Source organism: Rhinatrema bivittatum, chromosome 5 (genome assembly GCF_901001135.1).
Source record: "Rhinatrema bivittatum chromosome 5, aRhiBiv1.1, whole genome shotgun sequence".
Classification (NCBI taxonomy): domain Eukaryota; kingdom Metazoa; phylum Chordata; class Amphibia; order Gymnophiona; family Rhinatrematidae; genus Rhinatrema; species Rhinatrema bivittatum.
Window position 1 is genome coordinate 100,831,706 of NC_042619.1, and position 26,189 is coordinate 100,857,894.

A 26,189-nucleotide genomic window follows, 5' to 3' on the forward strand; every position below is an offset into this window, starting at 1 on the left:
AGATGCAATCAGCTTCCCATCCAGGCCCTGCTGCTGCTCCAGCTGACCCTGCCCCTGGACTTTCGCGCCCTTATCGTAGGCAAGAACACCTGCCTCCGGGCAGTCCGGTTCAGGCGGACCCTGATGTTTCAGAGGACGAATCCGAACCCTCCGAGGAGAGGGAGCTTCCCTCGGGGATTGAGCCATATCGAACTATGAGGCGATTCTTTCCCAAGGAAGATCTCTCCGACCTGGTATCTCAGTGCCTGGCGGAGTTGGCTATTACAAGCCCCAGCACTACGGTGCCATCTACGCAGAACCCTCTGCTGGAATGTCTTCGTCCTACAGCCCACCATTTTCCCTTCTTGCAAGCCGCACAGCAACTGATAGACCTGGAATGGGCTGCACCAGCGGCCTCATTCAAAAGGGGTCAGGCCCTGATGGGCATGTACCCACTGGATCCGGCAATCAAGGAGATGCTGGCATGCCCTCAGGTGGATGCCTTGGTTAGTGCGGTGGTCAAGCGCATTACCATTCCAGTTGAGGGGGGGGTGGCCCTCAAGGAACCTCATGACCAGCGACTGGACGCCATCTTGAAACAGACTTTTGAGGTGGCAGCTCTGTCTTTGCGAATCGCAACCTGCTGCACAGTGGTGACGCGTTCCTGTTTGTCACAGGTCAGGAACAATGCTCCAGCAGCGGACATGGAATCCGCTCTCTCGTTCCTCACGGATGCCGCATCCGACCTAGTCCGTACAACAGCCAAGGGGATCTCATCTTCTGTAGCTGCCAGGCAGCTCTGGATACGGAAATGGTCAGCCGATGCTCCTTCGAAGACACGCCTCACCAGAATGCCCTTTAGGGGTTCTCTCCTGTTCGGCAGCGACCTTGATAAACTGGCCAGCACATGGGGTGCCTCTCCAATACCTCGCCTGCCGGAAGATAGGTTCAAGAGGAACCAGCGCGCCTTTCCAAGGCCTTCCAGAGGCAGAGGCTCTCAGCGCTTCACTCCCTTTAGGAGTCACTACCAGGCACCCAATCCTCAGGCCAGGAGCCAGTCCTTTCGGACCAAGCAGCATAAGAGGGGAGCCGGCTCGGGTTCAGGGCCCGGCCGCGCCTCCCAATGAGAATCAGCCGATCCATCCGGGGGACGGAGCCATAGGGGGCAGGTTAACCCTCTTCTACCCCAGATGGGTCGAGATTACGTCGGACCAGTGGGTCCTCGCCATTATCCGAGAGGGGTATTATCTGGACTTCCATCATCTCCCTCCGGAAAGGTTTGTGAAATCTCCGTGTCCAATCCACAAGAAGGCAGCATTGGAAGCTACCCCGGCGAGGCTCCTGTCCTTGAAAGCCATAATCCCAGTACCTGCATGGGAAATGGATTCTGGACATTATTCCATTTATTTCATGGTACCCAAGAAAGAGGGCACTTTCCGGCCCGTCCTGGACCTCAAGTCAGTCAACCGATACTTAAGGGTCCCGAGGTTTCGCATGGAAACTCTGCGCTCAGTCAAGACCGCAGTTCAGCCAGGGGAATTCCTCACAGCTTTAGACTTGTCAGAAGCCTATCTGCATATCCCGATCCATCCGGATCATCAGCGCTATCTACGCTTCAAGGTTCTAGGACTCCACTTCCAATTCCGGGCTTTACCCTTCGGGCTAGCCGCGGACCTTCACCAAGGTGATCGTAGTGGTAGCAGCGGCGCTCAGACAGGAAGGAATCCTGGTCCATCCCTACCTAGAACGATTGGCTGATCAGGGCGCAAATCACGAAGAGGAGAGCCATCGGGCAACCAACAGAGTGATCGCCCTTCTGGAAAGCCTGGGATGGGTAGTCAAGCTAAACAAGAGTTGCTACAGCCTTCCCAATCACTGGAATACCTGGGAGTCCAGTTCGACACTCAGGCAGACAAAGTCAGTCTCACCACCAAGAGAAGGTTAAAACTTCAGACGTCTCCGGTCCTTGATGGGAGCCAACCGGCCCATAGCTTGGGATTATCTACAGGTTCTCGGCCTCATGGCATCCACCCTGGAAGTGGTACCCTGGGCAAGGGCCCATATGAGACCTCTGCAACGCTCCCTGCTCTCTCGCTGGAGCCATCGCTTCCGGAATTACTCCGTGCATCTACCTCTGCCAGCCAGAGTACGGACCCAGTTACGTGGTGGTTGCAGCCCAACCACACAAGCAAGGGGTCGAAGATGTCCTCCCCATGTGGATTCTGCTCACCACAGATGCCAGCCTGAGCGGATGGGGCGCACACTGCGAAGAACTCCCGCACAAGGGCGGTGGAACAGAGAAGAGTCAGGGTGGAACATCAAACCGCCTAGAGGCACGGGCAGTCCCGGTTAGCCTGCCTACAATTTGCTCACAGACTGCAGAAACCGGGCAGTCAGGAGTGATGTCCCGACAAACGCCACCATGGTGGCATACATCAACCATCAGGGTGGAACCAGAAGCCGACAGGTGTCCCTAGAGATAGCCCCGCTGATGGCTGGGCAGGAGGCGAATCTTCTGGACATCTCCGCCGTCCACATTGCCGGAAGGGACAAACCACGGCAGACTTCCTCAGCAGGAGACCAGCCTAAATCCGGGGGAATGGCAGCTGTCACCCACAGCCTTTCAGATGAATTGTGGATCACTGGGGGATTCCGGACAATGACTTACTAGAGGACAGGTCCAATGCCAAGTACCCAGATACTTCAGTCGCAAGCGAGATCCGTCCTCTCTCACTGGATCGATGCCCTGGTTCAGCCATGGCCTCCAGGGACCCTGCTATACGCCTTTCACTCGTGGGCCCCTGCTGGGCAACCCTTATCCACAAGATTCAGAAGCACCGGGGCCTAGTTCTTCTAGTGGCACCAGACTGGCCAAGAAGACCCTGGTACGCGGACATGAGAAGACTACTGGCAGGAGAGCCCCTTCCCCTGCCTCCTCTCAGGGACCTGCTATGTCAGGGTCCCATCCTCCACGAGGATCCGGCTCAATTCCTCTTACGGTCTGGCCATTGAGAGGGCTAGGCTGAAGAAAAGAGATTACTCTGAGCGCGGTGATAGATACACTCCTCCGAGCTCGCAAGTTTTTCCACATCCCTCACCTACGTAAGGATCTGGAGAGTATTTGAAGCTATGGTGCAACACTCATTGGCACCAATCCACATGCGACTACTATCCCTATTGTTTTGGATTCCTGCAGGATGGGCTATTCAGAAGGGTCTCTCCCTCAGCTCCATCCAAGGTTCAGGTGGCTGCGCTGTCTTGCTACGGTTCCCAGGAGGGATGGCAAGACGATTGCAAGCACCCAGATGTTTCACGTTTCCTGAAAGGAGGTCAAGCACATTCGTCCGCCACTGAAGTGGCCAGTGCCCCTGTGGAACCTCAACATTTGTTTTGGATTTCCTCGCGGGATCCACCTTTAGACCCCTTCGGGGCCTGTCTCTCCATTTTGCTAACTTTTGAAGATGGTTATTTCCTGCTGGCAGTGGTTCAGCACGCCGCATCTCAGAGCTACAAGCACTGTCCTGCCGTGATCCCTCTTCTCAGAATCACTCCTGAGGCTATCCATCTTCGCACGGTTCCATCCTTCTTGCCTTAAGGTAGTCTCACAATTTCACCTCAACCAGACCATATCCTGCCAACCACGGCGGGTCTGAAGAAATCAGAAGAAGGGCGTTGCTACGCCATCTCGACATTGGCAGATGCTGCCCAGATATCTGGAAATGACAGAAGCCGTACGAAAGGACTGACCATCTGTTCATCCTGCCCACAGCGGGAAAGAAGAACAGAGGAGAAGCGGCCTCTCGGCCCACCATCGCCCGCTGGACTTAAAGAAGTATTATCAGAGCGGCTACGTAGAGGCTGGGGATAGTCCACCGCCTCTACAAGTCAAGGCTATTCTACCAGAGCCCAAGCAGCATCTTGGGACAGAATCTAGGATGGCCTGTCGCCTGCAAAAAATATGTAAAAGCGGCGACATGGTCCTCCCTCCCATACGTTCTCCAGGTTCTACCGTCGGATGTCCAGGCCAGGGAGACACAGCATTTGCAAGGGCGGTCCTCAGGCAGCCTCCCACCCAGTCCGGGAGTAAAGCTTTTGTAACATCCCCACTTGTTCTGAGTCCATTCTGGCTACACGCATGGAAATGTTGAGATTACTTACCTGATAATCTCGTTTCCTTAGTGTAGACAGAGGACTCAGCATCCCGCCCGGCTGCCAGTATACATGGGTTTCACCGATTAAGGTAGCCTTATCATTTCTTACATGAGTTGCGTCCACTCTACCAGGTGTCGACGCCCTTCCGGTTGGGAATGCTGGCGTCTCCAGCTCCTATCAATCGGTCAGAGGAATCCTGTTTTTCACTATTTCATTGATCGTCAGTACACTATATCCATAACAGCTTTTGCAAGGAATTACGAATTGTCTCACTTCCTGTGGGGGTATATGTACCCGTGTTGACATCAGATCCGTCTCCAACTGCTAGCACGAGCACACTGTACCCACTTGTTCTGAGTCCATCTGTCTATACTAAGGAAAACGAGATTATCAGGTAAGTAATCTCAACATTTCTCATTCAGGATCTAAACTTTTTTATTATGATCCTGTTCAATTGAGATCCTATCTTGATGGTCATGGTAGTTATATTTAGCCTTTTTTGATCGTCTGTATTGATTTGTTTGAATGCTGTCTCTCTTATTTCTTTTGTTTTCTTGTGTTTCCTTGGTTCTAATTTGTATTGCTCAACTTCATCTTGTCTTCCCCGTTTATTTCCTTTAAATAATTGAGTTGTTTGGAATTTGTTACTGCTTTTGATTGCTTAATATAATTAGTTATCCAACTCAAGTTTTTTCTGTACAAGTTTAAACTTGTTTATTGTGAAAATTCTAATAAGTATAAAGTTAAAAAAAAAAAAAAAAGCTTGCTGTCAACAAAATATTTTCGTTGGGGGTAGCCTGTTGGTATGGATTCCTCAAGTATGAGGACTGCCATCTTTCTTTTTCTTGAAAAAAGCAGTGTTCTCCAAAGACAGAAGGATGTTAGTCTTCACAAAACCCAACTGTCTATGGAGTTTATTTCACTGTTTTTTGTTTTAATGACTAAATACAAGACTGAAGGACCCCACGTGCACATGTGGTACAATGGCAAGTATGAGCATGTCCAGTGAACACAGTCAAAATTCAAGAAACTTTGATGTAAGTGTTCCATGTCGAGCTCCATTAGATGATGTCACTTCATGTATGAGGACTGACATCCTGCTGTCCAAGGAGAACACCTGTTATAGGTAAGCAACTCTGCTTTCTGAAGTAGATGAATTGATCACCATGAAGAGAGACAGGGTTAAGACTTGAATGTGGGTAAATAGCTCATTTATTTACCTGGGAAATGTTGAATTGTGGTCACTTTGAATCTGGTGTTTATTAGCTGGGAGGAATAGCACATCCAGCTTTTCCTTCTCCTAGCATTCCTCCTGTTTATCCCCATAAGATAAGAACATAAGATATGCCATACTGGGTCAGACCAAGGGTCCATCAAGCCCAGCATCCTGTTTCCCCACCGGTGCCAATCCAAGTCACAAGTACCTTGCAAGTACCCAAACATTAGATAGATCACAAGCTACTATTGCTTATTAATTACCGTCTTAGCAGTTTATGGATTTAACCTCTAGGAACCTATCCAAACCTTTTTTAAATCCAGTTACACTAACTGCTGTAACCACATCCTCTGGCAATGAATTCCAGAGCTTAACTATGCGCTGAGTGAAAATATTTTCTTCAATTTGTGTTTAAATGAGCTAGTTGCCTAACTTCATATGGAGTGCTCCCTGGTCCTTCTATCTATCTGAGAGAATAAATAACTTATTTTACAAATTATTGTTCAAGTCCTTTCATCAAGATTTGTAGAATTCTATCATATCCCCCCTCAGTCTCCTCTCCTCTAAATTGAACAGCCCAACTTCTTTAGCCTTGCCTCATGTTCTGTCTGTTCAGGGACAGAAGAGGGGGGGGGGGGTAAGACTGGAACAGACACTGCAAAGGAAAAAAAATCCTCCACTTCCCTTTCCATCCCCTCTCCTCCTGTTGCCTGCAGGCTACCTGGAGAGGAGGGGCTGGAGCAGTAAACTGAATAGCCTCTTCCTGAGATTCAGAGCACTGGCCAATCCCTGCCTGAAGCTCTCCAGTCTCTCCCTGCAATTTGTTAATTCCTGGAATTTCCAGGTAAAACCTAATTGAGCTTCCAGGTATGATCATTAGCTAACTGTAAAGCTGTACAAAATCAGGCTTTATTTTTGTTGTTAATTATATAAGAAAAACAATAACTGGAATGGGAGGGAGGCATCCCCAGAAACTTAATCCCAATCACCCTCCCAACATCGAAATATATAACCCAAGACCAAGATATACATACTTTAGATCCTTAAGTTTGATAGCTTTCCCCTGGGCTGTCTCTATTTTGTCTATATCCTGTGGGAGATGCAATTTCTAGAATCAGTACAGTACTCCATATGAGGTCTCACTATGACAAATCTAGATCACAATAAAAATTACCATACAGTTTAACTTTTCTTTTCTTTTTTAAAATGTCCTATTTTTAAAGTTATCTTTGATTGTCTTACAGATGTTTGTGTTGTTTCTGCAGACAGTGTGCACTTGCGCTTGGATATATGTACTGAGAAAAATCCTGAGACCCAGAGTATAAATGCCTTTGGAATGGATGACACATTTAATGAATATAATTCTCTGATTGACCAAATAAGATACCAAGAGCTGAAGAAAAGTGAATTAAAAACTATTAAAAAACAGCAACAAATAAGAGAGAATAGTTCTCTAGCTTCTTCACTAATTAGTACGCTTGTCTCCAAACAAAATCTTGATGTAAGTAACAGCAGAATTGGTTCAACTATAAAGCAAAAGGTTTTGGCTGCTGCGTACCTCTTAGCAGAAAAACATCTCCAAATGGAGTACAGCAGGAAGGAAGTCTTAATTCGATGTCCAAAAAAGGACCCAGGACTTTTAAATGCCACTGTTGATTCAACAAATACTTTTCCAATCCTTATTTCTCTGGATATGGATTCTTCACGAGTAAGTGAACCCTCTGAAAATCTAGAATATAAACCACCTAAGGAAACCTGTGACTTCAGTTCCAGTTTACAGGAAATTGGTTATGAAGAAAACAAACAAAAAAGAATTTGTTTTAAAAAAGAAACTGCTAATTTTGATCCTATTGCAAGCCATCTGAAACAGCTGCCTTCTGTTGGATATGAAGAAATTATTTCACCATGTTTTGAAATGCTGTCTGGTACAAGTGATAGGGCCGTCATGTTGGAGACTGAAAACACATTAGATAAAAATCCTCTTCCAAAAGAGTCACTTGTTAAACAGCAGTGTGGTTTCAGTATGTCATCTCACAATAAAAACATGCTTATATCTCTTCAAACTGCTAATATCAAGAGCATGTCAGTGTCTTCAGCACCTATAGAAAAAGGCAAACAAATATTTGATCACATTGAATCTGGTTATTTAAATGAAGTAATTTCTGCAAATTTAAGCTTAGTAAAACAGGAATCTATAGTGGAATATCCACAGACAGTCTTTTCCGTTCCTCAAAAAGAATCTGGTTCCACAATTGCTCAGAAAGTAAAACTTTTAAATTCTTTACCAAAGGTTCAAGAATTTTCAGAAAAAAATAAACATGTGAAATCGGTAACCAGCTTTCCTTCATTATGCACATCATCAGATAAAGCTTCTTCTAGTTCAGAAACATATTTAGATTTGAATTTGCCTGCAGGAGGAGTAGAAGCAGTAGAAAATACAAGCAGCAAACAAGATTTATACTGCTTACTTAGTTGTAATGCAAATCAAAATTTTGTTGGCTTTAAAACTGCATCCAATAAACAGATACAGCTGTCTGGAACAGCATGAAAAAAAGTAAAATGATGTTTAAAGAAGAAGATCAGTGCTTAATGAACAAAAGAGATGAAAAAGCAGCTAATAAAGAGAATTCTTATTTCTTGCCCAGTTCTAACATATCTGTTTTAAATCTTCAGTTTGATAGCTTCAATACCACATCCAGCAAACAGATACAAGTCTCTGAAAACATCAATAAGGGCAAATTGTTGCTCAAAGAAATTGAAGACCAGAGCCTCTCGATCTTTCTCCAAGAGCAAATGGAAAGCATTTCGACTTTTACTGGGCAAGATAATGTGGTAACTCTTTCAGTTGCAGAAAACAAATTGGCAACCAATTCCTCATGTTCTACTGCGTTGCAGATAAGTCATTCTGAGACCAGGGATCTTGTCTCTAACACAACAGTGACTTCCACTAGAGAAATAGATTCAGCTGTACAGGATTTGCCTGTTAAACAGATACCTGAACTAAGCCAAAGTCTGACAGCTAGCCAAAAAGCTGAAATTACTGAACTTTCTTCCATTTTGGAGGAGACTAACAGTCAGTTTGAGTTTACACAGTTTAGTAAGAAAATTGACATGATGGCAGATGTTTCTGAACTGGTGGAGGATTTAGAGAGTACTGCAAATCTAAATAATTCTGAGGTATGGAAAGAGATAATTTTGATGACAGTTTTAATACTGAATCCTTTATAACCATGGACACATGGCCTGCAAGTCAGGTTTATATGAATGAAGAGAGAATTTGTGTAGAAAACAAAGATACTAAAGTTAATGTGTCACATGCTGGAACACCTGTTATCACTCTAAGCAAACCTGTGGATACTTTTTTTCCAAACACAGTTCTACAAATTTTGGAGGGTTTAGTTCAGCTAGTGGTAAAAATTAACATTAGCAATGAAGTTTTTCTCAAAGCTGTAAAAGTGTTCATGATGTAGATAGATGATGTTGAAGAATCTTTTCTGACACCTGTTTCAGGATGCTCAAATGTTACAGCAGGTCTGAATCATGCATTTCTTCTCAAAGAAATTCTATGTGCCAGATGGGAAAAAATAGTTATTGTATCAGTAACTTAACCAAAAAAAATTCTAAATCATATCATCCAAAAATAATAGTGCAGCAGAGGCCATTAATCAGTTTCCTGCCAGAAATATAGAAAATAAAAGTAAAATAATGGATGAAGAGAAGAAGAGATCTTGTATTTCTAGTGGCAAGGACATAAAGGACTATAGTTTAAAAGATGCTCTTAGCATCTATAATGAGGATAGTTCTAGTAGAAAGCACATTGTTGATAAAGTTGGAAGTAGGAAATCTTTGAATCACCAACATTCAAGCCTAAAAACTTAAACCAGTTTGATCCTGAAAAAAATTCATCTGAATGTAGTTTGCAGGCAGCTTGGATGCACTCTGTAGCATGTTTCACAAAAACTGCTGAAGTAAAAGAAAAGTATGATGTGAACATTTCCAGTGAAATTCCAAGAGAGACTGAACAACTGAAAGTTGAACAGAACAGCCAAGAGTTGAGCCTAGCAAACTCTTCCATATGCAACCAGGCTTTCAGACTGCATATGGTAGAAATATCTCTGTCTCAACGGCTTCACTAGAGAAGGCATTCCATTTGTTTGCAGAAGAGTATTATGAAAACAGTTCTAATAGCTCATTATTTTCTAATGAGCTGATAGCAAATCAGGTCAAAATGTTGCCAGTTGCAATGGAATGTTATACTGGTAAAAATAAAGTATCAGGAGTGAAGGAAACTGATTTGGATGATTTAAAAGATAAACAGATTGTCCAACAAAAGATCATGCAAACCAAGGTGTACAAGAAAACATTTCTATGGGCTTCTGTACAGCTAGTGGTAAAAAAGTTACAATTACAGATGAATCTTTAGCTAAAGCGAAAAGCCTTTTCGCTGAGGAATCCATATTAGGGATACATAACCAGACTACTAGTGAAGCCGATGACTACCTGCAGCCAGGCTTTAAGAAAGGGGATGAAAATCTGAATGACAGAGTTTGTAAGACATTTGGGAAAACATCCTCCAAATATTGTGGAGAAATGCTACAACTTCAAGGTGATAATGGTGGAAAACATTCTGTCTGTGAAGGATCTGTAAAGATATTAGAAAAGAAGCTTAATGGCTCAGTTTATCATGCTACAGATTTTGAAACTGAACATACACTTTCATTGGAAGCAAACTCAACTACTCTACCCAAAAAGAATTTAGAATCTTTAAATATAAAAAATTCATCTGTGATGCCCTCCACAAAGGCTTTTAGAGGGTTCCAAACTGGACAGGGTAAGTTAATTTCTGTTAGTGAGGTTTCATTACTTAAGGCCAGAAAATTGCTGAATGAGGACAGTTTAAAACGTACGCCATTAAAAATCGGTGATGCTTCTACAACTGCATTCTGTCGTGCTTCTACCAAGGAAACATCTGAGAAACATCCTTCACCCATGAGCACTGGTTTAGCTATTAAAGTTGATAAACCATTCTTAAAGGACATCAGAGGCTTAGCCAATGAAACAGATAGTTGCTTTTCTAGAACTAATTCTGAGATAGATTATGTAAATAATTTAGATGATTCTGATTGTAAACTTAACCATTCAACAAAAAAATATGCCAACTGTGTTCCAAAATCAGTCAATGGATGTATGTACTATGCCCAGGAAGAGAGTAACTGCTTCTGAAGAAGCACTGGAATCAGACATCTGCAATATGAATAATCTTGACTTATCAAATGCTGAAAATGTTGCTATGTCACAAAACTTTGTTTTTGGAGAAGGACCATTAATTACTGAAAAAGAGAGAGTTAATTTGAGGCCCTTCAATACAGGACCTGCTGTGTTCAGTACAGCAGGTGGTAAGACTGTCAGTATTTCCCACGAAGCTCTAAAGCGAGCCCGGCAGATATTTTCTGATGAGAAATCCATTGATACTAATATTGAAACTAAATTTCAAACTGAAGTTCCAGCTAGTTCTAAGCTGTCAGGTAGTTCTGAATATTTAACACAAGTCAAAGGTAAAAATGCAGATAGTTCATGCTGTTTTTCTACTGCAAAAGGAGAAGCAATTTGCATAAATGAAAAGAGCTTAAAATATGTAAGAAATATGTTTGCAGATACTCTCTCTAAGCAAATCAACGCAGAGCCTCAGAAAGTAGAAAAACACATTTATGAAAATTCAGTCACTGTTTCCCATTTAGACACTTCTGAAAACAAGCCTGGCTTTTTCAGTACAGCGAGTGGGAAACATGTACAGTTGTCTGATGAATCCTTGAAGAAAGCTAGACGGCTTTTCTCTGAAATAGAAATAATTATTCACTGGAGCAACAAGGTGTCTTAGCTTTGGACTATCAATGTAAAGAACCTTTGCTAGGGAATAAGGAAACTAAATTTCCAGGAGAGGAGAATAGGTTAGTTAATATAAGAAGTGAGCGACAAGTGCCTCAAGACCCAGATATTTCAACAACTATAGGAAATCCAAAGAGTTCTCTTGGATTCAGCACAGCAAGTGGGACACCTGTGATAGTTTCTGAAAATGCACTTCAGAATGTTAAGATTATGTTCAAAGAATTTGACTCTGGCAATAGTGACAGCTTCCTTGAAAGTACATCCTGTTTTACAGTCACAAAAGTTAATAAAACTGAATACCAAGAACTTGGAAAGGATATTTTAGCAGCCAAAGGCAAGGAAACACAACAAAATGATGGTTATATTAACATGAAGTCTTCTAGAAATATGCATGTGACTAAAATTCCAAACTGTATGCCTTACATAGATAAGAGTAAACAACTAACAGCAGTGTTAGAAGCAAGCACAACATTTTCTACAAAACATCATGTTTTGGATGATAAGCAGCAACAGTATGTCAGGCCAGAAACTAAAACTGATTTGGCGTCAGTTAATGTGCCGCCTAAAGCAACACTAAAGATATATTCCACTACCAGTGCTCAAAACCCTGAAAACTATTTGGAAAAAGAAGCTGTGGAGAGTGCAAAAGCTTTCATGGAAGATGATGAGCTTACTGATGCTGGCTTAGTATGTGAGCAGAATAAATCTCATTCAAGAACAGATGACCTGAGAAATGGAAAAAGAAAAAGAGCAGAAGGAACTTCCTCTGGTATGTATCCAATATATATTTCTGTCAAAAGCTTTTTAGAGCTTTAATTTAGAAGACAATTATTTTAGTTTGATTGCTTAGCTACATTATCATTGTTTCCACAGCACAAATACATGCAGATTAAAAATACAGATTTTATTTAAACTGAAAACCTTCCATGTAAACAGTAGGGATGTGCATTCATTCATGTGTCTTTGCATTATGCGTGTACCTCTAATATGCACACAAGGTCTTCTGTGTGTACTTTAAGTTTGCGAGTAATGCCGAAATGAATGAACAAATGCACATTGAATGTACAACAAATGCATATCCCTAGTAAACAGTAAGCAATAACTGAGTGTACAGTAAAACAGATTTTAGCGCACTCTGTGCCTTTACGCTTTGATTATAAAATAGCTGGTTTGGGGATGAGAGCCTTTCACTAACTGTATTATAAGAAGTCACTCAGGAGATGACTGCTTTATATATGGTGAATGACCATGTAGTAAATTGAATTTTACTTTATGATCATGTACTCTTGTACCACAACCCTTCATTCCAAGTGCCATTTTATAAATTTGTAACAAATTTTACCTTACAAACACTAGCTAAGCAGCTTTGATTTTAGTCTTCTGACTATAAAATGAAAGCCACACAGCAGCTCAACAAATTTTTCATTGTTTCATATATAGCCGTATTTTTTCTATATAAAAAATGTTTTCATTGAATTGTGAATTAAAGCTAGTTGGAGGATCAGTCATGATCTTTTTGTAAAATCCTTCTGCATATTGTTTTTTTCAGAGGAGCCTACAATTAAAAGGCAGCTGTTGCCTGAGTTTGACAGATCAATGAAGAATTGCCCAAAACCATCACTGAAAGCTTTAGGCACTCCAGATGGTATGACTTTCTTTATTATGATTATAATAACCACAAACACCAAATTTAAAATGTTTAACAGTTGTACAGTTCAGCTTGATTATAACACATATGCATCCTAGTATACAGTAAGTTTCATCAAACATTTCAAGGCTTTCATAATAACCTAGTAAATGTTAACAGATAAGGACTTTTTGACCCACCCAATCTGCCCAGTTGTTCCTACTTGCAGTGGTCTAAGGATATTTCCCAGCAGTCAGCCATATAAGCTTGATTGCTGCAGGATATCACCCCATATACTTTGTCCTTAGCTAGAAATTTCAGCCATATCATTTTGTCTTAGTCAACTTACCATTTCCTCCCCCCAAGTTATCTTTGAAAATGTACCAAAGCCCTGTTGCAGCTGGACCTGACTTGGGAGTTTAATGTATCTGTCCAACCACTTTATGCTGGCTGACTTTGTCATCTAGCTTTTATGACCCTCGGATGTTCTGGATAGATGAGCACATAGGTTTCCATTCCTGGACCAACATGCAGACTCTCTATTTTATCCTACTTCTTCCCCACCCCTGCTCTTACCACAACTGTCTGTATCTGTTTCAAACATACTTAGTAACCAAAATCATGGAAGCATTATCACTTCTGCTGGTAGGCTGTTCCAGACACTTAACACACTAAAAAATTAGTTTTTCTCAAAGCCACCCTCTCTAACTTTCTACCACTATATCTAACTTTCTACCACAATATAAAACTATTTAGCAATAGCTAAAATATTTAGGGACAAGGAAAAAATGTTTTTTTTGGTTATTTTTGTATTTTGCATTTTTTTCTTTTTTTTTCTTATTGCTTATTTTGCTTTCTTTTTTTCTTTGTGCCCTTTTACTGTTTTGCTTTGCTGTCTCCTCCATTCGTCTTTTTCCTCCTCTCCTTGCGCCTTAGTTTAACCTCTTCCCCCTCCCTCTAGTATCTTCCACAGCAGCCTTTAAATCTCCCTTCAGCTTCTCTTCCCTGCTCCTTTTGTGTCTTGGCAGCAGAGAGCCTGCCCAGGTCTCAGTAGTTGTGGCAATGGCTTCTCTTCACAGCCCAGTGGTAGGAGAATAACTTAAGCTGCAGTGGTGGCTTCTCTTAGTCTAGCAGCAAAAGGTTACCATAGCCTGCACTGGCAAGCTCCAGAAGCCAAATTATAGGTATCCAGAATTTTTCACACATCATGAGATCTTGTCCTTGAATTTTTTACATAGTAACATAGTAATGATAGCAGGAAAATACCAGTTCCTGTACGTACCCGGATCAGTCTAGACAGTGGGTTGAGCCTCCTTTCCAGCAGGTGGAGACAGACTAAAACTTGAAGAATGCCCTATATCAGGACAGAGCCTATCCTCTAACCCTTCAGTATTCGTCTGTCTCCAGCAGGTGTAGCATCTCCCCTTCGGTTCTCTGCTGTGGGCTAGTCAGCTTTTTCTTCTGTCTTCTTGTAGGCTCAAGCAAGTATTTCTTGTGATTCTCGCTTGTTTAAAAAAAAAAAGAAGTTTTGCTTTTTGTGATTTTTCTTTTTTCTGTGTGGGAGACGGCTCCGTCTCCCAGCTCTTGCCCGGCTCAGGGGGCTTTGCCCCTTTTGCGCTGCATAGCCTGAGTCCGTGGACGCTTCCAGGTGTGGGGACCGAGTCTCTCGGGTCTCGTCTCCCCCCCATCTGGCTGCCGAGAGGGTTTTTTAACCCGCTGCTGCACTCAGTACAAAAAAAAAAAAAATAACAAAAGTTTCAAACTTTAAATAAGTTGCAGGTACTCACCTACCTCTAACTTATTTGCAGCAGTTGACCAGCATTTTTTAATTTTTCTGGTCATAGCAGGCCTTGAACCGGCAGCCAGACAGGCAGGAGGCAGCAGGTTTCCCTTCTGCTCTCTCCGGCCCTGCAGGCTGTCAATCAAAGCTTTTTTTCTACTTTTTTTTCTTCAGCCGCGGCTCAGCTATGTCCCGGCAGGCAGCCTGCCTTTCTTGTGGGCTGCCCTCCTCGTGTTTTTCGCGGCAGGGTCTTTGTTCTGCTTGCCTGCCGGGTGGGGAAGGTCCCTCCTCGGCAGGACAAGCAAATTTAGCCCGGGCTCCTCTTCTCCGGCATGGCCAGGCCTTTCCCGGGTCGGCAGAGCCCGGGAACGGCGGCCATGTTGGATTTTTCATCGGGGCCGATTTCGAGCTCCCTGGGGCTGGGGGGCCAGATTTTTTGATTTAACCCCCGATTTGAACCCTGTGGGTCCCCAGAGGGGGGCCTGACCCCTCCTCGCCCCCCCCCCCCCCCCGGTCAAATCCAGGGTCCCTTTTTCTGCGGATTTCGTCCTCCTCATGCATAAATCTTATTTAGCTAGCTTGCATGAGCAGGACGAAAGCCCCCCCTTAACCCCCCCCCCGCCAAAAATCCCTCGCTCCGCGCCGTTGACCCTGGACCGGCTGCGGAGCCCCAGGGCCAGTGCGGGTGGTCCCGGGGGTGCCCCCCCTTCCTCTCCCCCGGTGTCTCCCGGGCCCTCGACCCGCCGTTTCCCCGGATTCGGCGGATGCCCCCCCCTTAGAGGGGGATGACCCCAGAGTCCTCCGCTTATTTCCGTAAGGAGGAATTAGAGCCCCTCATTCCATTTGTCCTGCAGGAGCTGTGTCTGGAGAGTTCCTTTGTGGATGATCTCAATGCTCACTGCCCAAGGATATGAATCCGGGTCCTGGGGGGGCTCCGGGCTCCGGCCTCGGCCTTTCCCTTCCACCCCATGCTCAAGCTCCTAATCCTGCGGGAATGGGAGACCCCTGAGGGTGCGCTCCGGGTGGGGCGTGCGATGGATAAGCTCTATTCCCTCCCAGAGGAAGGTTTGGAGCTGCTGAAATATCCCTCTGTGGATTCTTATGTCTCTGCGGTGGCCAAACACACTACGATTCCGGTGGAGGGTTCCACGGCTCTGAAAGGATGGACAGGACCGCAAATTAGAGGCTCACTTGAAGCACATCTTCGACATCTAGGCCCTCGGGGTCCGGGCGTCTTGCTGTAGCAGCCTCATGATGCGGGCAGGCCTTCAGTGGGTCCAACAGTTACTCTGCGCCCGGGAGCTTCCGCAGGCAGAGCAGGCTGAACGTCTGGAGGGCCGTAATTGCACGTATCGGACGCCCTCTACGATCCGATCTGTGTGCAGGCGAAGGCGATGGTTTCAGCGGTGGCTGCCCGGAGGCTCCTTTGGCTACGCCATTGGTCAGCTGATCAGTCGTCAAAGACTCGGCTGGGCACGCTGCCCTTCAAAGGTAAGATGCTTTTTGGAGAGGATCTCGAGAAGCTTATGGATTCTTTGGCTGACAACAAGGTCCATAAGCTTCCAGAGGACCACCCTAAACCTGCCCGGTCTTACGCACCCTCCCGTTCTCGTTTCAGAGGTAAGCGTCGTTTTGCTCCACGGGGGTGGGGCAGTTCCTCGAGGGGTTCTTCTCGTGCTCAGTCCTGGTTGCAGCCCTTTCGTGAGAGGTGGCCCTTTCGTGAGGGCCACCCCTAAACCTGCCACGCAATGAAGTTCAGCTGACTCATTCCTTGGTTCCTTACCTCGGCGGACGCCTCTCCTTGTTCTTCGAGGAATGGGTCAAAATCACATCGGATCAGTGGGTCCTCGACATTATCAAAGACGGGTACGCTTTCGAGATTGTCAGGGACCTGCCGGATCTCTTTCTTTTCTCGCTTTGCGGACGGGCCAAAAGGGTCGCGGTGGTGCAGACTCTCTCCAAACTTCTGGATCTGGGTGCAGTGGTTCCAGTTCCGGAGAGGGAGATTGGCGCCGGCCAGTATTCTATTTACTTCACCATGCCCAAAAAGGACGGGTCCTTCCGCCCAATCCTGGACCTCAAGAGGGTCAATCGGGCCCTCAAGATCCCTCACTTCCGTATGGAAACCCTGCGTGCGGTCATTGTGGCGGTCCGTCCCGGAGAGTTCCTCACTTCCCTCGATCTCGCAGAAGCGTACTTCCATATTCCCATTCACCGCGACTACCAGAAATATCTGCGCTTTCACATCCTCAATCAGGACTTCCAGTTTCGGGCGCTTCCCTTCGGCCTTGCGACTGCGCCCCGCACTTTCACGAAGGTCATGGTAGTAGTAGCAGTGGCTCTGCGCCGGGAGGGGATTCTTGTCCACCCCTATCTGGACGATTGGCTCATCAGGGCCAAGTCGGCAGTTTCCTGCCAACAGGCGGTGGATCGCGTACTGGATCTCCTTGCTTCCCTCGGGTGGATAGTGAACTTTTCCAAAAGCAAGCTTCAGCCCTCCCAGGAGTTGGAGTTCCTGGGAGCCCACTTCGACACCCGAGTAGGCAAGGTATTCTTACCACGGGCACGCGCCCTCAAGCTGATCGATCAGGTCTGGAATCTGATTGCGCTACCTTCCCTGACAGCCTGGGATTATCTACAAGTTCTGGGATCCATGGCTTCCACCATCGACCTCGTTCCCTGGGCCTTTGCTCATATGCGTCCGTTGCAGAAAGCTTTGCTATCCCGTTGGCAGCCAGTGTTGGAGCAGTTTCACATAGTACTTCCGTTCTTGGACTCTACTGTCGACGACTTACAGTGGAGGCTATCTCTTCCTCATCTTCTGCAAGGGATGCCTCTTCAAGCTCCACAGTGGACGATAGTGACCACGGGCACCAGCCTGTTGGGCTGGGGTGCGGTCTGCCTCTCTCAATCCACCCAGGGAACCTGGTCGCCGACTCAGTCTCGCTGGCACATCAATCGACTGGAAACCTTGGCGGTACGCCTGGCTCTTCAGGAGTTCCTTCCCCTGATCCGCGGCAAGGCGGTAAGAGTCCTGTCCGACAACTCCACCACAGTTGCCTACATCAGTCGCCAAGGGGGCACTCGCAGCCCCATGGTAGCCTTAGAAGCCAACCATCTCCTCTCTTGGGCAGAGCAACACCTACAGTGCCTTGCGGCCTCCCACATCGCGGGCAAGGAAAATGTTCAAGCCGACTTCCTCAGCCGTCAGTCGCTCGATCCGGGAGAGTGGGAGCTCTCGGACGCGGCCATGGCTCTGATAGTGGACAGGTGGGGTCCACCTCACCTCGACCTCATGGCAACTCTGCGCAATGCCAAGGCCAGTCGGTTCTTCAGCCGCTGGAGAGAGCACGGCTCAGAGGGCGTGGATGCTCTGGCTCTGCCTTGGCCAGTGGACATCCTTCTGTATGTGTTCCCCCCCCCCCCCCCCCCTTGGCCCCTGGTGGGGAAAGTTTCTCAGGAGAATCAAACTCCACCGGGGACCAGTGATTCTCGTCGCACCCGAGTGGCCGCGAAGACCGTGGTTTGCGGATCTCATCAATCTAGCGGTGGACGGGCCCCTGCACCTCGGTCATCTTCCTCGTCTCCTCCGGCAGGGGCCTGTATTTTTCGACCAGGCCGATCGCTTATGTCTAGCGGCCTGGCTTTTGAATGGCGTCGTCTGAGGCGTAAGGGTTATAAGGAGGAGGTCATCTCCACCCGAAAGCAGTCTACTTCTCTGGCCTATGTGTGCATCTGGAAAGCTTTTGAGTCCGTGTGTGCGGAGTCGGGTGTTCCGGCGCGCTCCGCCTCGATCCCTCTGGTTCTTTCCTTTCTTCAGAAGGATCTCTCTAAGGGCCTCTCCTTCAGTTCTCTGCGCGTTCAAGTCTCTGCGTTCGGCTCTCTCCTGGGTCGGGTGGACAGTCATTCCTTAGCAGCTCACCCGGATGTGATTCGTTTTCTGAGGGGTGTTAGACACCTTCGCCCCCCCTCTCGTGCCACATGTCCATCGTGGAGTCTCAACTTAGTCCTTCGTGCTCTCTGTGCGGCTCCTTTTGAGCCTCTTCGCCACGCTACGCTCAAGGATCTAACACTCAAAACTGTCTTTCTGGTCTCTATCTCTTCCGCTCGCCGGATTTCCGAGCTCCAGGCGCTGTCCTGTCGGGAGCCCTTCTTGCGTTTTTTCTGATTCCGGGGTCTCTCTCAAGATGGTCCCTTCTTTCTTGCCTAAGGTTGTCTCCGCCTTCCATGTCAATCAGTCGGTAGAACTACCCGCGTTTTCTCCGGAGGAGATTACGGGTACGGCTGGTGGCGACCTCCGTCGGCTAGATGTCAAACAAGTTTTGCTTCGCTATCTCCAGGTTACCAATGACTTTCGCGTGTCGGACCATCTCTTCATCCTTTGGAGTGGTCCCAACCGGGGTAAACAGGCTTCTAAGACCACGATTGCGCGGTGGTTAAAAGAAGCCATTTCTTCGGCATATCTTTGTCAAGGTCGTCCGCTTCCTGAGGGTCTGAAGGCCAATTCTCTACGTTCTCAGGCTACTTCGTGGGCGGAGAGTCAATCTGTCTCCCCGCAGGAGATTTGCAGGGCCGCCACTTGGATGTCTCTGCATACTTTTGCTCGGCACTACCGTCTGGATGTGCACGCTCCGGTTTTTGGTTCTTTTGGGCGGCAAGTGCTTCGAGCAGGACTGCCTCGGTCCCACCCAGTTTAAGGAAGCTTTGGTACATCCCAGTGTCTGGACTGATCCGGGTACGTACTGGAAAGGAAAATTAGTTCTTACCTGTTAATTTTCGTTCCTGTAGTACCACAGATCAGTCCAGACGCCCTTCCCTGTCTGTCTTTCTGTCCTCTCAAAGCTTGTTTTCTTGCAGGTTCGCAGATTTTTATATTTCACTTTGTGCAAGATTACTGAGCAATTACACCGGAAGCCTTGGTCATTTTTTTATACCAAGTTTATGCAAGAGCGTATAGGTATACCATGTTTATACATTATTCTATAGTTGCTCCTTTGAGATTTATGGTTACTTGCTTGACCCTATTCTTGGGTTTGTTGTTTTCTGCTTTGACAAACGTTATACTGAAGGATTAGAGGATAGGCTCTGTCCTGATATAGGGTATCCTTCAAGTTTTAGTCTGTCTCCAGCTGCTGGAAAGGAGGCTCAACCCACTGTCTGGACTGATCCGTGGTACTACAGGAACGAAAATTAACAGGTAAGAACTAATTTTCCTATAGTCCATCCAGACTGCCCAGTAAGTTTCTTATGGTAGTAACTGCCACTTTGTGCTAGTTACCCCCAAATCTTATGTTAAGGGTGGTAATATTAAGTCAAGCAACAAAAATCGGGGAATAGCTAGTATACAATCCAAATAAAACAATAACTAACTATATGAATGAATGTTAGCTGCAGAAATTTGTGAAATTCAATTAAGCTAATAGAATAATATTAATAATACTGTAAGCAACTGATTAATGGCTATTTGTATAGTTCAATATTTTATTTTTATAGAGATAAGACCTCAGTATTGGCAAGAGATCTGAAAAAACAGAAACTTCTTATAGCCAATTGGTTCAGTCACCGGTCTTATACTCTCTAATTTTATTTTAAGATAAAAATACCTAAATTATTTTAATTATTGTCTCAAAGCAGCTCAAATTTTAATTTTTAATAAAAACATTTAAACTGAATACATGTCTTTGAATGATTTTTTGACGACACCATTAAATCTCGATGTAATTGCAACCATGAGGTACTTCAATTGAACCTAATCCGTTGTGTATTTTTTATCTAAATTTCTGAAAACTGATTTTTGCTTGAAAATAATTTTGCTTTTATAACTGTATTGAAAAGTAATTTTGCAATGTTTATAGGACGATTTGACATCTATATAGCTGATTAAGCTTAGCTGTAACAATTTGTTGAAAATTAACCTAATGTGCTGTCACACAGTAACTATTGAATAGTAACATGAATTTGCTTTGAGACAGCTAAGTCCATTCAGCTGCACAGACGTCTATCTTGTTCAATGAACATTGTAACATAATTTTCAACAAATTGTTACAGCTAAGCTTAATCAGCTATATAGATGTCAAATCGTCCTATGAACATTGCAAAACTACTTTTCAATACAGTTATAAAAGTACAATGAAGAAACATGACAAAAACTGTCTTGGATATGGAGCTATAAGAGATCACATTCTATGACTGATATTTCCTGTGTATTCTTGGCAGTTTGTACACTGTTCAAATTTGGAAAACTTGGCTATTGCTAAAATAGTTTTTACCACTGAAATCTTAACGGGAAGGTGAAGAAACACCTCTCTTGGGGAAGGACATTTTTTCTTCTATTTATAGATATCTGGCAATAATGATAAGACCACACTACCTTCACAATCTGATCTATATAGATGGTGATAGCCGCAGTCTTTTGGTTTGCCTTATCTTTTTAAACAAAGGCTTCTTCTGAAGGACATACTCTTTCTTTAAGCCTAGAATAATAGCAGAGATAGGTAAAAGCATTATTTTCTAGACTTTGAGGACTCATGGTGATATTTGGGAGCAAATGCAAAGGAAAATTGGTTCTTACCTGCTAATTTTCATTCCTGAAGTATCACAGATCAGTCCATACAAGTAGGTTTATGCATCCTTACCAGCAGATGGAGGCAGAGAGCAAACCTTTGAGGCACTGCTACATATCCGAGAGTGCTACCTGCAGTCCCTCAGTACTGACCTGTCCCCAAGCCAATATGTCTGTTAATAAACAATAAGGTAAACATAGAATCAAAGTTGGAGCCCTCTGGAACTAGACCTCCTTTACTTAATACAAAACACATACCAAACTATGTACAGATCTCATTAATCTGAGTATATCACATACTAGTCCAGCAACATCCAGAAGCAAGGATTGAAAGATGGGGATAGGTCTCTGGACTGATCCATGGTATTTCAGGAACGAAAATTAGCAGGTAAGAACCAATTTTCCTTTCCTGTTCATACCCCGGATCAGTCCTGACAAGTGGGATGTACCAAAGCCCCTCTATTTTGGGCAGGAACTCGAAAGACCCGCGCGCAACACACTTTCCCCCAAAAGTCGCCTCTTCTGGCGCCCGCACATCCAAGTGATAATGTCTGGTAAAAATGTGAAGAGAAGACCACATTGCCACTTGACAAATCTTCTGCAGAGAAAGCAGTTGACACTCCACCCAAGAGGTTGCCTGCACCCTAGTGGAATGTGCTCTCAACCCCCTCCGGCACTGATCGGCCCTTACCAATATAAGCTGAAGCTATTGTCCTCCTTCAACCATCGTACAGTAGTGCCCTTGGAAGCCTTATTTCCATTCTTTGCTCCACTAAACAGGACAAACAGATGATCAGATCTCCGAAAGGCATTTGTCACCTTAAGATATCGCAAAAGAATTGATGCACATCCAATAAGTGAAGCTCCCTTGCCATCAGAGCATCAGCTGCCAAATTTGGCAAGGCCAGAGGCTCGACAACCTGGTTAAGGTGAAAAGAGGACACCACCTTAGGCAAAAAGGAAGGAACCGTACGTAAAGAAACCCCTATCCTCCGAAAAATGCAGGAAAGGGACCCTACACAACAACGCTTACAGCTCAGATATTCGCCTAGTCGAACAGATAGCCACCAGGAATTCAGGGTTAAATCCTTTACCGAAGCCCTCCGCATTAGTGCAAAGGGAGGACCACTCAGCCCTCTATGCACTAAATTAAGGTTCCAGGCTGGACAAATCCTCACTGGAGAACACACGTTTCGCCCGCTTAAGGAAATGAACTACATCTGGATGAGACGCCACAGGTCTTCCCTGAATCCTACTTCGAAGGGAACCCAAGGCTGTTACCTGGACCCGAAGGGAATTATAGGCCAAACCCTTAGCCAAACCGCTCTGCAAAAAGACCAAGATCTGCAGAACGTTCACCTTCAAAAGTTGCAACCTGTTTTGAAAAAAACATGATTCGAATACCCTCCACACTCGGACATAAGCCATTGACATGGAAGGTCACCTTGCCTGAAGCAAAGTTGCAATCACAGTTTCTGAATAACCCTTCAAACTGAGTCATCGCTTCTCAAAAGCTAAGCCACTAGGCAGAAGTGAGCCTCTCGATCTGAAAATACAGGCCCCTGTCGCAGCAATCCATACAGATGGATCAAGCGCACAGGACCATCTACCGCTAGACACAGAAGGTCTGCAAACCACAGCCGGTGCAGCCACTCGGGTGCTACCAGATTCACCCTGCCTGAATGAAGCTCAATGCGCCACAGCACACGACCTATGAGAAGCCACGGTGGGGACATGTATAGCAACTGATGTGTCGGCCACGGTTGAACTAGAGCATCAATGCCTCTGATCCATTTTTTCATTTCCTGGAGGCGCCATTAGGTCTACTACTGGTCTGCCCCACCTTGCCTGCAGCAAGGTGAAGGCTTCCGCTGACAACTCCCACTGCCATGGGTCTAGGCGCTGTCTGCTGAGGAAGTCCGCCTGCACATTGTCCATTCCAGTGATATGAGAAGCAGCTATTCTCAGCAGATATTTCTCCACCCACACAAACAGTGTTTGCGCCTCCAGCGCCACTAGACAACTCTTTGTACCACCTGACGATTGATGTGCGCCACTGTCGTCGCATTGTCCGTGAACACTCACACTGACTTGTCTCAAATGAGCGGAAGAAACGCCTGTAAGACTTTACACACTGCCCTGGTTTCCAGCCAATTGATAGACCAGGTCACCTCCTCTGGCAACCACGGACCCTGGGCTGATTTCCCTTGATAAATCGCCCCCAGCCAGAGAGGCTGGCATCCGTGGTCACCAACACATAGTCGGGCACTTCCAGATCCATCCCTTTCTCCAGATTGTGCTGAGACAGCCACCACAAGAGACTAGACCTGGCATCCTCTGGCCACAGTAAAGGAAGCTGAAATTCTTCCAAAAGCAGATTCCAACAGGATAACAGAGCCCCTTGCAGAGGACACACGTGAGCAAAGGCCCATGGAACTAATTCCAGTGCAGACACCATGGAACCCAGGACCTGCAAGTAATCCCAGACCTTGGGCACAGACAGGCGCAGCAACCAAAGGATCTGACTCTGTAACTTGACTCTATCCGCAGTCAGAAACACCTTCCCTCACCGGGTATTGAAGCATGCCGCTAGATACTCCGACTGAGCCGGCTTTATCCAGCCCAACGACTCCAGAAGCTGCAGTACTCACTGAACTGATCAACCACATTCCACCTTCGACTTTTCCTGTATCAGCCAGTCATCCAGGTACGGGTGCACCAGGATAACTTCCTATAAAACAAATCGGAAGGCGGTCCCACATAGCCAACGCAAAAAACAACAAAGGGACTACCTTACACCGTGGAAGATTTTATTAGAGGTGCCCGACTCGAACTGAGTTTCGCCAACAAGGCTGCATCAGGGGCTTTATACTGTAAACATACTCTCACCGCAGTAAGAGTCAATATATCAATCTGTGTATTGATTGTTGCAATAAAACTTACAATGCAGCGATCTGTCTGGACACAAAGTTACAGTGCTTTTGTTGTTTTTTGCCCAGGATAACTTCCTTCCTGAGTGCTGCCACCACTACTACCATCACCTTTGTGAATGTGCGCGGCGCTGTCACCAACCCAAAGGAAAGAGCTTGAAATTGGAAATGTTCTCCCAGAACCATGAACCTCAGGAACCTTTGGTGTTCAGCCCGAATGGGGATATGAAATTAGACTTCCATCAAATCCAATGACAGTAGAAACTCCCCCTTTGTGCAGCATCTCCATCCGAAACCGTGGTACCCAGAGGGAAGCATTGACCTTCTGCAGATCATGAATAGACTAAAAGGTCCCCTCCTTTTTTGTCACCACGAAGCATACAGAAAATGGCCCTGCCTCCTCTCTTGAGGAGGGGGCACCTGTACAATGGCATGCAGGAGCTGCAACTGATGTAGAGTATCCCACACGGCCTCTTGCTTGCACCAGGAGACGCAGCGGGAGACTACAAAGGCGTCCCTGAGCGGATGAGAAAATTCTAAAGCGTAGCCATCTCTTATCACCTCCAGGACCCACCGCTCTGATGTGATTCTGGTCCACTCCTCATAAAAGAGGGACAGCCTCCCTCCAATAGACTCCGGAGAAGAGCGGACCAATACGCTTTCATTGCCCAATTTTGTTCCCACCGTCCCTAGGGGTTCTACGCTGACTCTGAAAGGGCAGCTGTCTGCCAGAACTCTGCTTCTGCGATGCCAGACCAGGGCTCCTGCCTGCATGAAACCTCCATTCCTTCCGAAATTATCTTGCAGTGAAAAGGGCTTCTTAGGGGCCTTTCTGTCCTCATGTAACTTATTATCCTTCTACTCTCCCAACTGCTTCATGAGCTATTCCAGGTCCTCCCCAAAGAATAGCTTCCCCTTGAAGGGAAGATTAGACAGCTGGGCTTTAGACCACACATCTGCTGACCAATTTCACAGCCATAGGAGCCTACGTGCTGCCATTGCAGAGACCATACACCTGGCAGTCCGGATCATGTCATAAAGAGCATCAGCCACATAAGGCTACTCCCACTTGGAAGTGGGCCGCTTGCACTGACTCAGCTGCTGTCCCTGACCACTTGTCATGTCTTCTGCACCCAGCATAAGCAGGCTCTCTGCATCAAACTTCCATACACCGTCATGTAAAGAGTCAAAGATGAAACCTCAAACAGCCTCTTGAGCAGAATCTCCAGCTTCTGATCCTAGACATCCTTTAGAGCCACCAACCCTGCTACCGGGATGGTCGTCATTTTGGTAACCACAGACACAGCTGTATCCATCTTGGGCATTCTCCATGACTCCAAGATCTGCTCCAGCAAGGGATATAACTTCACCCTAGCCCTTGCTATCTTCAGGCCCACCTCAGGAGAGTCCCACTCCTGATCCTTGGCAATGGAAAGGCCTTAGGGGATCCTCGTAATCCCTCCAGGACCGGGTTCACTCCCTCATTATCTAAGTCCTCCTGGATGTCTTTAATCCCCAGCTACTCCAGCACCTGGGAAATCAGTGGACCCAGTTCCTCCCTCCAGAACAGATAGGACCACCCGCGGTCATCACCTTCTGCGATCGGCAATGCATCTGGATCCTACATTGGGTTCCCCAATGCATCCACTAATCCTGGTCCGGATCCTGCTTTGGATCCCCCAAGGCACCAACAGGGTCTTTGTCTGGATCCACCAGACCCTTTGCATTTGGTCAGGATCATCCATCCCCTCTGCTGAAACTTCTTCCTCCACGGACCATCTGAGTCCCAATGAGCGTAGGATCCCTCCCGTCTCCACAGGCCTTGAATCCCTAGCCTTCTTGGCTGCCTTGGGCTTCCTGGGTAAGGATCTCTTTGACTCTAAATCCTTTCTAGCTAAATAAGCCTTATGGAGGTGAAGAACAAAATCCGTGGAAAACGCCTCCGGATCTGAGGAGGAAGAGTCCTGACCAACACCTTCCTGAGCCTTTCCCCTTCCCCTGCCACCAGCAGAGTCCTGTTCAGTGGGAAACATCGTGGGAAGAGAGTCCTGAGGCTC

General features: G+C 46.0%; 1 protein-coding gene across 1 annotated transcript in view; it reads left to right on the forward strand.

Moving 5' to 3' along the window:
• The window catches only part of BRCA2 (BRCA2 DNA repair associated), a 217,973-nt gene that overhangs the window by 94,330 nt on the left and 97,454 nt on the right, over positions 1-26,189 (forward strand). Inside the window, 8 exon segments of the mRNA XM_029603169.1 lie at positions 6,613-7,879; positions 7,948-8,537; positions 8,540-8,596; positions 9,388-9,711; positions 9,714-10,552; positions 10,554-11,190; positions 11,193-12,002; positions 12,783-12,878. Coding sequence (XP_029459029.1) covers positions 6,613-7,879; positions 7,948-8,537; positions 8,540-8,596; positions 9,388-9,711; positions 9,714-10,552; positions 10,554-11,190; positions 11,193-12,002; positions 12,783-12,878 — 4,620 coding nt within the window.